This window comes from Leuciscus leuciscus (assembly GCF_965113295.1).
Source record: "Leuciscus leuciscus genome assembly, chromosome: 3".
Taxonomy (NCBI): Eukaryota; Metazoa; Chordata; class Actinopteri; order Cypriniformes; family Leuciscidae; genus Leuciscus; species Leuciscus leuciscus.
The window spans coordinates 53,159,414-53,171,747 of NC_138727.1; the positions used below are offsets into that span (position 1 = coordinate 53,159,414).

At 38.5% G+C, this 12,334-nt stretch overlaps 1 protein-coding gene across 1 annotated transcript in view; it reads right to left on the reverse strand.

Annotated features, from left to right (window-relative positions):
- Nucleotides 1-12,334, reverse strand: part of LOC309494714 (uncharacterized protein) — a 58,623-nt gene that overhangs the window by 21,591 nt on the left and 24,698 nt on the right. Inside the window, exons 37-60 of the mRNA XM_082164125.1 lie at nucleotides 11,547-11,636; nucleotides 11,365-11,445; nucleotides 11,192-11,275; nucleotides 9,042-9,177; nucleotides 8,746-8,882; nucleotides 6,763-6,928; nucleotides 5,720-5,912; nucleotides 5,396-5,558; nucleotides 5,223-5,296; nucleotides 4,931-5,019; nucleotides 4,494-4,576; nucleotides 4,295-4,382; nucleotides 4,045-4,150; nucleotides 3,651-3,771; nucleotides 3,407-3,522; nucleotides 3,147-3,293; nucleotides 2,837-3,040; nucleotides 2,562-2,753; nucleotides 2,330-2,485; nucleotides 2,095-2,224; nucleotides 1,916-1,987; nucleotides 1,117-1,317; nucleotides 795-909; nucleotides 622-713 (exon numbers count right to left, since the gene is read on the reverse strand). Coding sequence (XP_082020251.1) covers nucleotides 622-713; nucleotides 795-909; nucleotides 1,117-1,317; nucleotides 1,916-1,987; nucleotides 2,095-2,224; nucleotides 2,330-2,485; nucleotides 2,562-2,753; nucleotides 2,837-3,040; nucleotides 3,147-3,293; nucleotides 3,407-3,522; nucleotides 3,651-3,771; nucleotides 4,045-4,150; nucleotides 4,295-4,382; nucleotides 4,494-4,576; nucleotides 4,931-5,019; nucleotides 5,223-5,296; nucleotides 5,396-5,558; nucleotides 5,720-5,912; nucleotides 6,763-6,928; nucleotides 8,746-8,882; nucleotides 9,042-9,177; nucleotides 11,192-11,275; nucleotides 11,365-11,445; nucleotides 11,547-11,636 — 3,036 coding nt within the window. The remainder of the gene's footprint in view (nucleotides 1-621; nucleotides 714-794; nucleotides 910-1,116; nucleotides 1,318-1,915; nucleotides 1,988-2,094; nucleotides 2,225-2,329; nucleotides 2,486-2,561; nucleotides 2,754-2,836; nucleotides 3,041-3,146; nucleotides 3,294-3,406; nucleotides 3,523-3,650; nucleotides 3,772-4,044; nucleotides 4,151-4,294; nucleotides 4,383-4,493; nucleotides 4,577-4,930; nucleotides 5,020-5,222; nucleotides 5,297-5,395; nucleotides 5,559-5,719; nucleotides 5,913-6,762; nucleotides 6,929-8,745; nucleotides 8,883-9,041; nucleotides 9,178-11,191; nucleotides 11,276-11,364; nucleotides 11,446-11,546; nucleotides 11,637-12,334) is intronic.

Consider the following 12,334-nt stretch of genomic DNA (forward strand, 5'->3'; position numbering starts at 1 on the left):
AGAAAGCATGATATGTTTTGTAGGCCTAGAACATTTTTAGCCCAGGACAACAGGACATAGAAAATGGAGCGATGCATTGAAATTATTGTCTGGGGTAATCAACAGCACACTCAAAAAAAATGCTATGTTGGCTTTAATGAACTTTTTTATGTCAACAGGTTCCACGTAACTAGGTTACGTTGGATTTATGTAACATTATTCATTTCAATTAACTTAAGTTAATTACATAAGGTTAATCCAATGCCAGAAAATTGATTATTTGTTTTGGTTGAATATAAAAATATTAATTTTAGGATAACTGAACTTAATTAACTTAATTGTTTTGGACAACATTAAGACTGTTAACCTTATTCAACTAAACAGCATTGGATTAACCTTATGAAATTAACTTAAGTTAATTGAAATAAATAATGTTACATAAATCCAACGTAACCTACGTGGGATCTGTTGACATAAAAAAGTTCATTAAAGCCAACATTTGACATAAAAAAGTGAATTACAGCCAACATAGCATTTTTTTTTGAGTGCATGCCACAAATGCAATGCATAAGGATGGAACATTCCCAGGAATTTCCTTTAATATGGACAAGTGGTTTGTATGTTTACAACATCAGTCTGTACCATGAGTCTTGGACAAGCTGATGGCTGTGATTTCCCAGGTAGTTATGGAGTCTTTCAACTGTAGGCCATTTCTGGGTATGGTGGTTGTTTGACTAAAAGAGAGATCATCTTTTACTTAAACAGGATCATCACTGGCTGAGCACTGACTGTTGAAAACTGCAAGTCACACTCACCACTGGCGGTTAGTTGGCGAACAGTTAGGCAACACCACTTCCTCCCAAAGCCAACTTTCAGGGAAGAGCGTACGTGACACAATGTCATCTGAGTTCACAAACTCTTCGGTTTCACCTGTGGGTGAAAGGGTGGTTGATTTATTTAGACAAAACAGAAGGTAAGAAGGTAATTTTCCAATTGGATCAATTCCTGCAATTGCAGAACCACAGCTTGTAACAGCTCTGCCTGCTCAAGACAGACTCGAAGCAGGATGTGAGTCCAGGTGAATTCGCTCGAGTGTTTAAATTGAAATATGTATACTATTTTTGAGAATGCTCTTACTGCGGGATAGAAGCTGTTCGCCCTGTTTATCCATCTCTTTCTTGTTGTTGGTCATCTCATTGCAGCAGTGCAGGAAAGCCTGTCTGCACTCCTCTCCATCCACGATAAATCCTGCCCGATACTCACAAGTGTATGTCAAATCAACCATATTCTTCATTCCATCCATACAGCAATCCTTCTCAAGGCCAGAGTACTTGTTCACTAGAGGTGGATCAGAAAAGAGAAATGGACAGGGACTGATTACATAAAATTTGGTTAGTCTTTTTTTGTTTTGACTTATCTTTTACATCTACTGTTTACTAATGTCTTTTCAATTGGAGGCCAGCACCAAGGGTGCATAGGCACATATTGTTTCTGTTTGTTTTCTTGCCATCATCCTCATCTCTGGCTGGGAGTCCATGAACTGTATGAACCCCTAGAACTGTATGGTAAGAAGTTGTGATAAATGACACACTAATTGTGGGGAGTTACAAAGTTTTTCAGGCCAAATTTAAGGTCTCTCTCTCAAATTCTCGAGTCTAGTGTTAAAATTGCAAAAAAAAATGTATGTCAAATATGTACTTTCTCAAACTCACTTTCTTCATGCCATCCTCAAATTTGTGTCAAGTACAAAATACTTGATACAGTGCTGGTCAAATGCTATTCACATATTGTACATACCAAACCATTCATCTATGATGCATCTAAAGTAGTTTCTTGACAATTATTTTGATTCAAATGAAACTTAGAACCTAAACTTGGGATCATTCCCTGAGGTTTGCTATTTGTGGGTATAAATGGAGGAATGCAGCTTTCTAACCTAGAGTCTCCCAGAGTTGTTTTATGGTCACGTCTCGTTTTTTCCTTCGAGATGAAGAAAGGCATGCGGCATCTGGAACAGACCAGTTTTAAAAATGGAATTAGTCAGATGCATTCATTGATAATAGTGAAGTCTGTACGTGGATAATTTTGAGTAGGTCAAGTAAATAATGCAAGTACTTTTTCTGATGCTAGTGCCTCCAGCAGAGCTGGACTCAAACAGCAGGCCGGCATCGCTAAAAACTTGCATGCTTTCTTTTCCACTTCCTGCTGTGCAGCCAGTGTCAAGCGACTCAACAACATCCCAGATCTGTTGGAGGAATTAATGACAAAGTGAATGAAGTCAATATGTTTAGGTAAGAAAATTTGGCCTCATTCCAGTTACAATGGAAGGATTCAATTCTGATCTACCAACCTTTGTTTGAGTTAGTCTGTTCTTGTTGTTGAGAACATAAACGCCTTTATCCACAGCAACCAACCCAACCTTGGCCCCTGGGTCTCCTGTTACTCTCAGGCTAAATTCTTCACCAGGCTCATAGACAATCTCAGCATTTTGGACTTCCACTTTAAGCTGGGAGAGCAAAGAACATAGATCAAAAAACAAATGAAGATAGATTCACAGTGTTGTATGATCAGGGCCAAAATACCGTTCCCATGCACGTGTCCTTCACGTCGACCCAGACTGAATCAGACACCACCTCAGACGAGCCCACATGATAATAAGCCACAAAGCGGAAGGACGGCACCATGTCTTTGGTTACAGGTAGAGACAGAGTCACTAGAGATTGTCCTCTCCTCTTAAATCTGTCTGCTTTAACAATCTGACCTTTACTTAAGATCTGTAAATGAGGCAGATAAAAGACACTGAATACATTTTTGGAAACATTTTCACTGCTTGAATCATGACATGACTGTCTCTCACCATGTATGTGTAATCTTGATCTCTGACTCCTGGACTTTGTCCAGTGTTGAGATTGACTTTCATTTGATCACCGATCTGAAGCTCTGCAACATCAATGCCGACGTGCAGGTAGTTTTTGGAGCCGCCTTTGGGAATGTAAGCGAGAGCCGTCATCGTCTTCACTGCCTGCTGGTTGTCACTTAATTGTGGATCTTTGGTTTTTGCCTGAAAAGAATCAATACATTGTTATCTGTGCTGTAATATACTCCATTGTTTTGTTTTTTAACATCTGTTAATCTGACTGAACATCAGTTGAGATGGAAGGTCTTACAGTGATCTGCAGTGTAGGAGATTGTCCTGGAGTATTTATGGTAACCTTCGCAATGCCATTGGCTCTAGTTTGACCTCTGACCCATCCAGGATTGACCTCCACTTCCACATTTTTTGCAGGCGTCTGGTCAGGATTTGTTACATAGACCTTAACATAAAACCCAGAACAAAAAATAAGGAACACAGTAATATTTACTGAAAGATTGCTCTTAAGGTTATCAAATCATGTTTTTTTTTTGCTTTTTAGCCTATGCTTTATACCGAGACATCGAAGGGCATCCCAGGTTTGAAGAATTGTGGTGTTCTTTTGAAGAGGATGGTGTACGGTGACGTCACAATCTGAATGCCTTTCCTGTGAGCTTCCACCATTTCACTGCCTGAAACACACATGCGTACGATAATAAACAGAAATTAACACATGCACATTACATAATGTTTCTGAGGCCTGAACATGTCCACGTTGTTGTCCAAGAAGAAGGTATGCCAGACATGGTGTAGCTCTTACCAGTGTCGGTCAGCAGACTCACTGTAATGTACAGTGAATGGCCAACAAGCTGCATGATGTTTGGGAAGGTCTCTAGGATGTGTTTTCTTCTCAGTTCTGCAGTTCCACTTCCATCAGAGATCTGACATTCAACAGGAAAACTTGATCAGATCTGTGCAATTTCTGCTGTATTTGTCAACTATCAACTGTCATATATGGACTCATTATACTTTGTGTGTGTGTGTCTGCATATGTCTAAGTAGAAATTATGAACACGTAAGACATGTGTTTCTGAGTTTACGCCATTCTTGAAGAGGGCCTTTTTGTATAGAAAACCCCCCACAGAAATGATTCATATATGGAGCAGAAATAATCCTAAAGAGTGAGAGAGAGAGTGTGTGTGTGTGTGTAGTACCTTCACTTTCTGTAAGGAGCCTGGCATACTTATCTTCCCTTTATCTTCAGTAATCACACCAAATACAACAAATCCATGACCATTGACTTTCTCCCCAAACAAATACCTTTAGAATACACAAATACACACGTATATACTTTAATAGCTCATAAATTCTAAAACATTATTGCTACTGTATTAATATTTGCTAGCTATTAAATTAGAAAACATGCATATGGCCATAATATTAAGTACAAAAAAAGTGCTGTACTTGGCTTCGATATCGACTGATAGACTGTCATCGTTCACATAGAAGAAGGCTTTCTGTGGTCTCAAAGAGACCTCGAAGCTGGGCAGGACTGCAAGAGGACAGGGAAGAACCTGAGTTAACACTGCATTGCAAAGGTCATTGGTGTATTGTGTAATGCTGTTTCGTAACAGCTCGCAAAGACCCATCCAGAGACACCTACCGTATTCCTTGACTTCAAACTCACTGGAGAAGTTTGTCTGTGGGCTGTTCTGGTGCCAAGCCATAAGTTTCCACATCCCTGGGCTAATAAAAGTCACAGTCTTATTAAAAGATAACAGGTACTTTCCACAAAAAGGGTACAACATTTTTCAAAAAGTGGTCAGTGAAAAAGGTGCCTACTCTTCAGAAAAATTTTATATGATATAATATTATTTATTTGAAATGAGGTTTTCAATTTATTTACTAATTTCAAAATAAATATTCAACATATTGAACACTTGTCCAATTCCTAAGGACAAGCAAAAGCAATAAAGGCACAAAAATGGGACACCAATTTGTACTGTACTCTATTTTTGGAAAAGTGCCAACAAACTGACTCGGCAATATTAGGTTTTAAGTATATTCAATACATTTGAAGTATTGAAATAGTATACTCACCTGGCCGGATCAGTCAGGCTGAATGTTCCTGACACCAGTCCTCCACTGGGATAAACGGATTTGCTCTGAAGGCTGATGCCATCAGGTGTCTGTCAACATTGAAGATTTATTCTCTAGTTGCATTGAAATTGACGAACACATATAAACATATTTGTGTGTAACAAATTTGAGCTTGCATGCACAACCAGACAAAATCAGTTATTCACATTCACTGTAGAGTACAAAAGTCATTAAAAAAATGACCCCACTGTACTTTAATACGCACAAATACACAGACGGACGGCACATTTACCAAGATCTCCACTCGGACTCCACTTTCTACGGCCCGATCCATGCCTGGACTCAGTGAAAACACTCTGTAAAAAACTAGAAGGAGAAGACAAACATCTGTGTCATTGCATCTAAGATCTCAAGAGACAAAACTGGCTCCACAACAAAGAAATGTAGAACAGCAAATATTTCCACCTGTGCTGTCTGGAGTGTAGATGGTCTTATCAGTCTGTAAAACTATGTGTCCAGATTGAAAAACCACCATGACCTGTTTCTCCAGCAGCTTCTGTGGAAACTGAGCTTGCAGGATGACATATTGCTCCACTCCCTTCTCAAAGGCATATGCATTACCAGGGACCTACAGGCACACGATACACGAAACAACACACTGAAACAGTGTTCACACAAAGCCCAACATAGCAAACTACCATCCATCGGTTTGAGTCCACTGTAAAACACATACTCTCTGATATGCATGTTAACATATGGACATTTTTGACACATAGACAACCTTCTCACCTCTATATCTACCAGAGCCTGGTAGTTATTGGCAGATGTCAGAGCAACTGGTGCACTCGTCACTTCACGCTTGTCTTTAACGTTTCTCACAGAGATTCTAACAGCCAGACTGGCTCCAGAATAGTCCTGCGCCTCCACAAACACTTTCTCTGCGAACCCGACTCTCATCAGGTTCGGGGCCGAGAGAATGTAGCTGAACAATACAGGTTCATTTAGGAGGAGCAGGTGGGAATACAGAAGAATATTTCAGTCACACTTTATTTTAGGGTCCAATTCTCACGTTTAACTATACGACTTTTGCCTCAAACTCCTGATTACATCTTATTAATAGATTAAAGATAGTTGCTAAGTTTAGGTTTTGGATGTAGAATATGGTCATGCAGAATTAGGCATTAATATATGCTTTATAAGTACTAATAAACAGCTATAATATCCTAGTAATATGCATCCTAATGAGCAACTAGTATATAGTGAGAATTGGACTCTAAACTAAAGTGTTACCAATATATCTTAGTCTCATTTCACAGCACTTTTACAAAGGATACAGCACTAAACAATTGATTATTTACTGAAAATTATGGCTTCCAAAATTATCTTATGAGATCAATTTAAATATAGTACTGTCTGTTTAAAGGAATAGTTCACTTAAAAGTTAAATTCTGTCATGATTTTAGTCACCCTCAAGTTGTTTCAAACCTGTATGAGTTTCTCTCTTCTGCTGAACACAAAAGAAGATATTTTGAAGAATGTCGGTAACCAAACAGTTGATGGACCCCAATGACTTCAACAGTATTTTTTTTTTCCTACTATGGAAGTCATTGGGGTCCATCAACTGTTTGGTTACCGACATTTTTCAAAATATCTTCTTTTGTGTTCAGCAGAAAAAATAAATTCATACAGGTTTGAAACAACTTGAGGGTGAGTAAATGATGACAGAATTTTCATTTTTGGGTGAACTATCCCTTTAACAGCTATTTTAAATAATATTTTAAATCCATTTCATCACAACTCAACAAGCATCAGTTGTGTGTGTTTATACTCACAGGGGGTCGCAGAGGGAGAGGAGGGGTAATGAGACGACTACCGCCGCCAGCCACACCGAGTCCACGCGCATCATGCCTGTATATGAACTATAGCAGATGCTCATTCTCAATATATTCATCCTCACTTGAGTCCCTCCCTCAGTGAAGAGCATCATCATCATCCTCACTGTCAGTTATTGAGTAACATGGGTGGAGGGACCTGAGCTATGATTCACTATGATCATCTTGTGCGATTAAAGTTGTGACATTTTCGCTTTCTTCTCCTCTGGTTCAGACCATAAACTGTGAAAAAAGACCATCACTTCAGCATCATTTCATGCAGTGATGTGCCTTTAAATAGATCAATCGATCAATCAATCATTCAGAGTTTATATTAGGTAAAGAAAGCAGGTTTGTTCCCATTGATCTCGGCCCTTGGGGTCTATATGACCCCAAATCGACTTTTCCGTAGTTATTAAATATGGTTCCCTTCATCTCAGTTGCATAAAATTTTGTGACTTTTTCTGCATTATCTATTTATACAAAAAATAAAATAAAAATAAATGTAAAAATTCACACTGGCCTTTTGGGAAAAGCAATTTTTTAAAACTTTTTTTCTTTAATGTAATTTCATTTACTCTTCACTTTTGTTCCTATCCACTTATTGCTTTTTTGTTGTTGTTGATTTTATTTACTTTTATTTACAGAAAAATGTGTTTCTTATTCTAAAGTTAATTGTATACATCTCGATTATTAAAAAAAATTATATGTAATTGCAATCAAGTCTTTACTTTTAGTGGCAACTTATGTGGCATTATTGCAAATTTATTTGGCATTACTGCAAACTTATGTGGCATTATTGCAATAAGACACTTCAAAAGACCTCAAACAACAACAACAACAAAAAAAATTCATAAAAATGTAATATTTCATATGCATTCTAATGGTGTAGTTGAGGAATTTTGCAGTAAATAGGTTTAAAAAAAAAAAAAAAGTATGTCACATCCCCAAAACACAGCATAAATGTATAGATGAGAAGTAAATGAAAAAAAATTATATATAATTTGTATTATTAAAATGTTTTTTTTTTTTTTTTTTTTTTGTAAGACCATATTGACCCCAAAGGACCACTGTGTGCACTGGAAACTTATAGGGTTAAACACTGAACACCCGGGTTATCTGTCGTTATCAGCCCACACATGCAAACTCATAGTGAACTTGAAATAAAAACCACAATTGCTCAACGGGTCAAGTTGCTGTTAGTGCTTGTAACACTGCAGCTCGATTTTATATTCTATTTTTTAAAATCTATATTATAGCTCTGAAGGACTCGTGTTTCTTTCACCTTCATCAACCTGATTTAAATTATGATTAATACTGAATGGAGTTGTTTGATCTCATGTAACTACGCCATAATTTTACTTTTCAAAGGTCTGAAAGATCAGAAGTTGATGCAGATATCTGGTTAAACGTTTATTATCATACAATCATCTTTCACAACCAGTGTATTTTGCTGTTGCGTGTGTGTTGGTCAATACATAATGTCTGGTTTTTGCAGCCAAAGAGATGAGAATGGAGAACAAATTAATTTTATTTGGCTAAATTGTTCAAAGCTCAATTAACTTCAGAAAGTACAAATGATCCAAATAGACTGGGGCGAGTTGTCACATGAGGAAAGCTGTCATTATGACTAGATCACAGTCTAGTACCGTTACACTACTGCGTTTTTACTATAGCAGTGGTTGCAGATTAAAACACTAAGACATTTGTCAAAACAATAATTCACGTGAATTCAATGCACATACCCTGCAATTGGGGCATGTTGTCACAAAAGTAAAATGTGAAGTAGAATTAACTCAATGTAAAATGTGTGACACCTTGTCCCAGTTTTCCCTATTACAGAAAGGTTGACGTCAGTACATTGATCCTTTCTTTCAGTAAATCTGGAGAAGACATAAAATAAAGCAAAGTTCACAGATTCCACACGTGATGAGGATCTTTATGTTGTGCATCCGATGTTGAAGAGCTGGTCAGCGAGTGCAGCGATGCCGACGTACTTGTCTTTGTATTTTTCAGTTTGGGCCTCCGCTTGTGTCGGCCAGTATTCAATCCAGGTCTGCTCACCCAGGTTGTACCTCAGTCTAAAAAACAAACACATAAACACATCAAGATCGATCAATACTGTGTGTATCAACTCTAGTCTCATAGATGACGCAGTGTGGAGCGTTTGAAACGGAACTCGAGTTCAGACCGAACAAGTGAGAGAGAGATTTTCCTTGTAATGTTCATAAAGCTCCTACCTTCCACCAATCCTAGGAAGTGATGTGGTTTGGCCCATGATCAGGTAGGTTTTGCCTTCTTCAAGTTCAAGAAACCCTCTACAGTAAGGATGAGCCAAGAAAGACCTGGTCTCCCCTTCCACAGCTGGATCAGTCCCTGAAAACCATACACTCTTAAATGTGTTATAGATTTATTTTATAGTAAAAGAAAACAACAGCTTTATGGCATTTAACAAGTTTGTCATGTGACTGTTTGCTTCCTGTATTGCATTCATTAAAAGCTTTACATTCAATACATTTTTCATAAGAGAATCTATGCTTTTTCATTATCAACAAGCATTTTCAACAATTATCATCAACATATCACTGACCCTAAAATTGTGATTGATGAGTTGTGCCATAAAAAAAAACATTAAGGGCCCTATCTTGCACCCAGCGCAATTGACTTTGTACACCGACGCATGTATCATTCCTATATTGCACCAGCGCACAGCGGACTTTTCCCTCCACAGACGCACTTCGGTAAATTAGAGAATGAACTTGCGCTCCCAGGGGCGGTTCAAAAAGAGGAGGCGTGTTCTGGTGCTATTTTGCAGTTTCAGAAAACAATTCCGCCACAGACCAGGAAAAACCTAGTCTAAAGTCAGTTGCGCGTTCATGTGCTATTTTAAGGGTGCATGCTTGGCCAAAATGTAGCGTGTGCACAACGCGCATTCACTTTGCTTCTCTCATCTACACAGACGCAGCAGTTGCCATTTTTGCAGGAAAAATATTACCAGACAAGGGAAATCATTGTTGTGTCCATGAAGATGCGAAAAAATAGGCATAAATCTAGCTTACACATTTACCCAAATTATTATACGCCCTTTTAAAGGACAAGTTCGGTATTTTACACTTAAAGCCGTTTTCAGATCGTTTCTGATGAAATACAATGGTTAAGATTGAAATTTGGACAAATGCTGCTGGCCTGAGAATTTTCGGTTTCTGTGGTAGCAGGTTTTATCGTAGTTTTTGTCCAACTCCATTGACTTGTATTGGATGAAAAACTACGATAAAACCTGTTGGAAAGCATCTTTTGCAGCGATTTTTGTGTGAGCATATCAGTGAACACCCCTGACCACTCGGTGAGTTTCACGTCTTTGTAAACGAAAGTTTAATGCGTTTTAGGGAGGATTATTCCAGTGCACCTATGCAACCATTGTGGAGGTGGGGGGGTGCTACCACAGAAACCGAAAATTCTCAGGCCAGCAGCATTTGTTCAAATTTCAATCTTAACCATTGTATTTCATCAGAAACGATCTGAAAACAGGGCTTTAAGTGTAAAATACCGAACTTGTCCTTTAACCGAAGCTAATTTGGGTGTGTTTCTCCATCCCCAATGTCACTTCTCTGTGTTTTACGGCCCTGACGAGAACGTCGGTCTCCTCGGCTGTGAACCGCTCCTGGTGCGTGTCTGGCAAATCCGCCGTTATAATAGCAATCCACCATGGAACAAGCGCGTCTGCTTTTAAAGGAAATGTGAGATGACGCTCTGATTGGTTTATTTCACGTTACGCCCAAACCACACCTATGAGTCATGTAACTACAGACCAACCCATTTTAGATTTGCGTCGGGCGCAAGAGTAATTTATCCCGCCGGTATAATAGCAACAGCGCCCGAGATCCAGCCACAAAGTTACTTGCGTTACACATTTGATACTTGCGTTTCAGATCGTTAAAATAGGGCCCTTAATGTTAACATTAGTTAATGCACCATGAACTAACATGAACAAACAATAGATTTTTATTAACTAACATTAACAAATATTAATAAATACTGTAACAAATGTATTGCTCATTGTCAGTTCATGGTAGTTAATACATTAACTAACGTTAACTAATGAACCTCATTGTAGTGTTACCAAAGGTTCTTTGTTTTTACATGCCAAACCATTTTGTATTCTGTTCAGTTATTATAAATATAAAAGGTTAATGGCAACAGTGGCTGAATCAATACAATTACTGATCAAAATATGAGAAATATTCAAAAAGTTGATGCATTTACAAATTCGTGCATATTCCTTCATTCATACTTTCAGAAATGAAACTGTATTTCCAATCCCCCACAAAGGTTGATTATTTGAAACTGCGACTTGTTTTCTGCATATTACAGTGCACTTCATAAGACATACCTTCCTTCAGCACTTGTTCAATGGTCATGTTGTAGATGTCTGCTTGCAGTGAAAGCTGCTTTCCCATCACCTTGGTTTTATAAACTATAAGAGAAGTGAGTAACAGCATATAAAATCCCAGCTCTTCACACAGACAAACACATTTACAAAAGCAGAAAGCTGTGTGTGTTTACCGTAGTCAACTCCAGGCGCACAGGCCTTATCAGCACGCTGAGACTCTTTAATGTGATGCTTCCTTTGGAGACTGCAGTTCTCTGTAAATACAGATAGGTTTATCTACAAACACGCACACAGACACACACCAGCCTCACAAATTAACTCAAACAGTGTGTATTCCGTTCACAGACACACGTACCTTCGGCACACTCGCACAGGTCTTCATGGCAGAGTCTGTTCAGCGCACCGTCTCTCTTATGAGGATGGAAGAACTTCACACAACGATCATCTGCGTGGTAGATTCAATTCACCATGAAACTGGCAATTCTTGTTTTTTTATGGAATCATAGCATTATGCCTTTTGCAATAAAATTAGTTTTTAGGCTCTACTAGAATAGGTTTTAGTGCTTGAATGTTAAAAAAACACATTATTTTCCCCATATTCTCCATTGTTGCAGCTCCTCTGTTCCCAGTCTGTCAGTAACGCTCTGTTTAGTTCCTGTCTCTATGAAGCCCCTCCTTCTGAAAAGCACACTGTGCTCTGATTGGTCGGCTGGATCAGTGTGTTGTGATTGGTCGAGTGCTTCAACAGTGTTTGGGAAATGTCCCGCCCCTTACCATAACCACCAGTTTCAACACACTACTAACTAACTCAACCAGGCCCCGCCCCTTTATTCTGCATATTAATTATTTAAATGAGGAATATTGTGACGTGTTCGTTCCCGGAATAAAACTCAAGATAACAATGGAGGCGTTTCAGGGAGTTCAGAAACACTGACACTGATATAGAGAAGAACTCCCGCTGGAGGGACTTCTGAACATTGCAGAGCTTTTTCAGGCAGCAACATTACACACTAAAGAAAATTTTAAATGTAAAAAAAAAAGCATAATTCATGTGCCTCAATCTTTAATCAGAATAACTTTTCCTGCAACGTCATCTCTTCTCTGATAATATGTTTACTGGGACGAGGGCGGGGCAACCTGTCA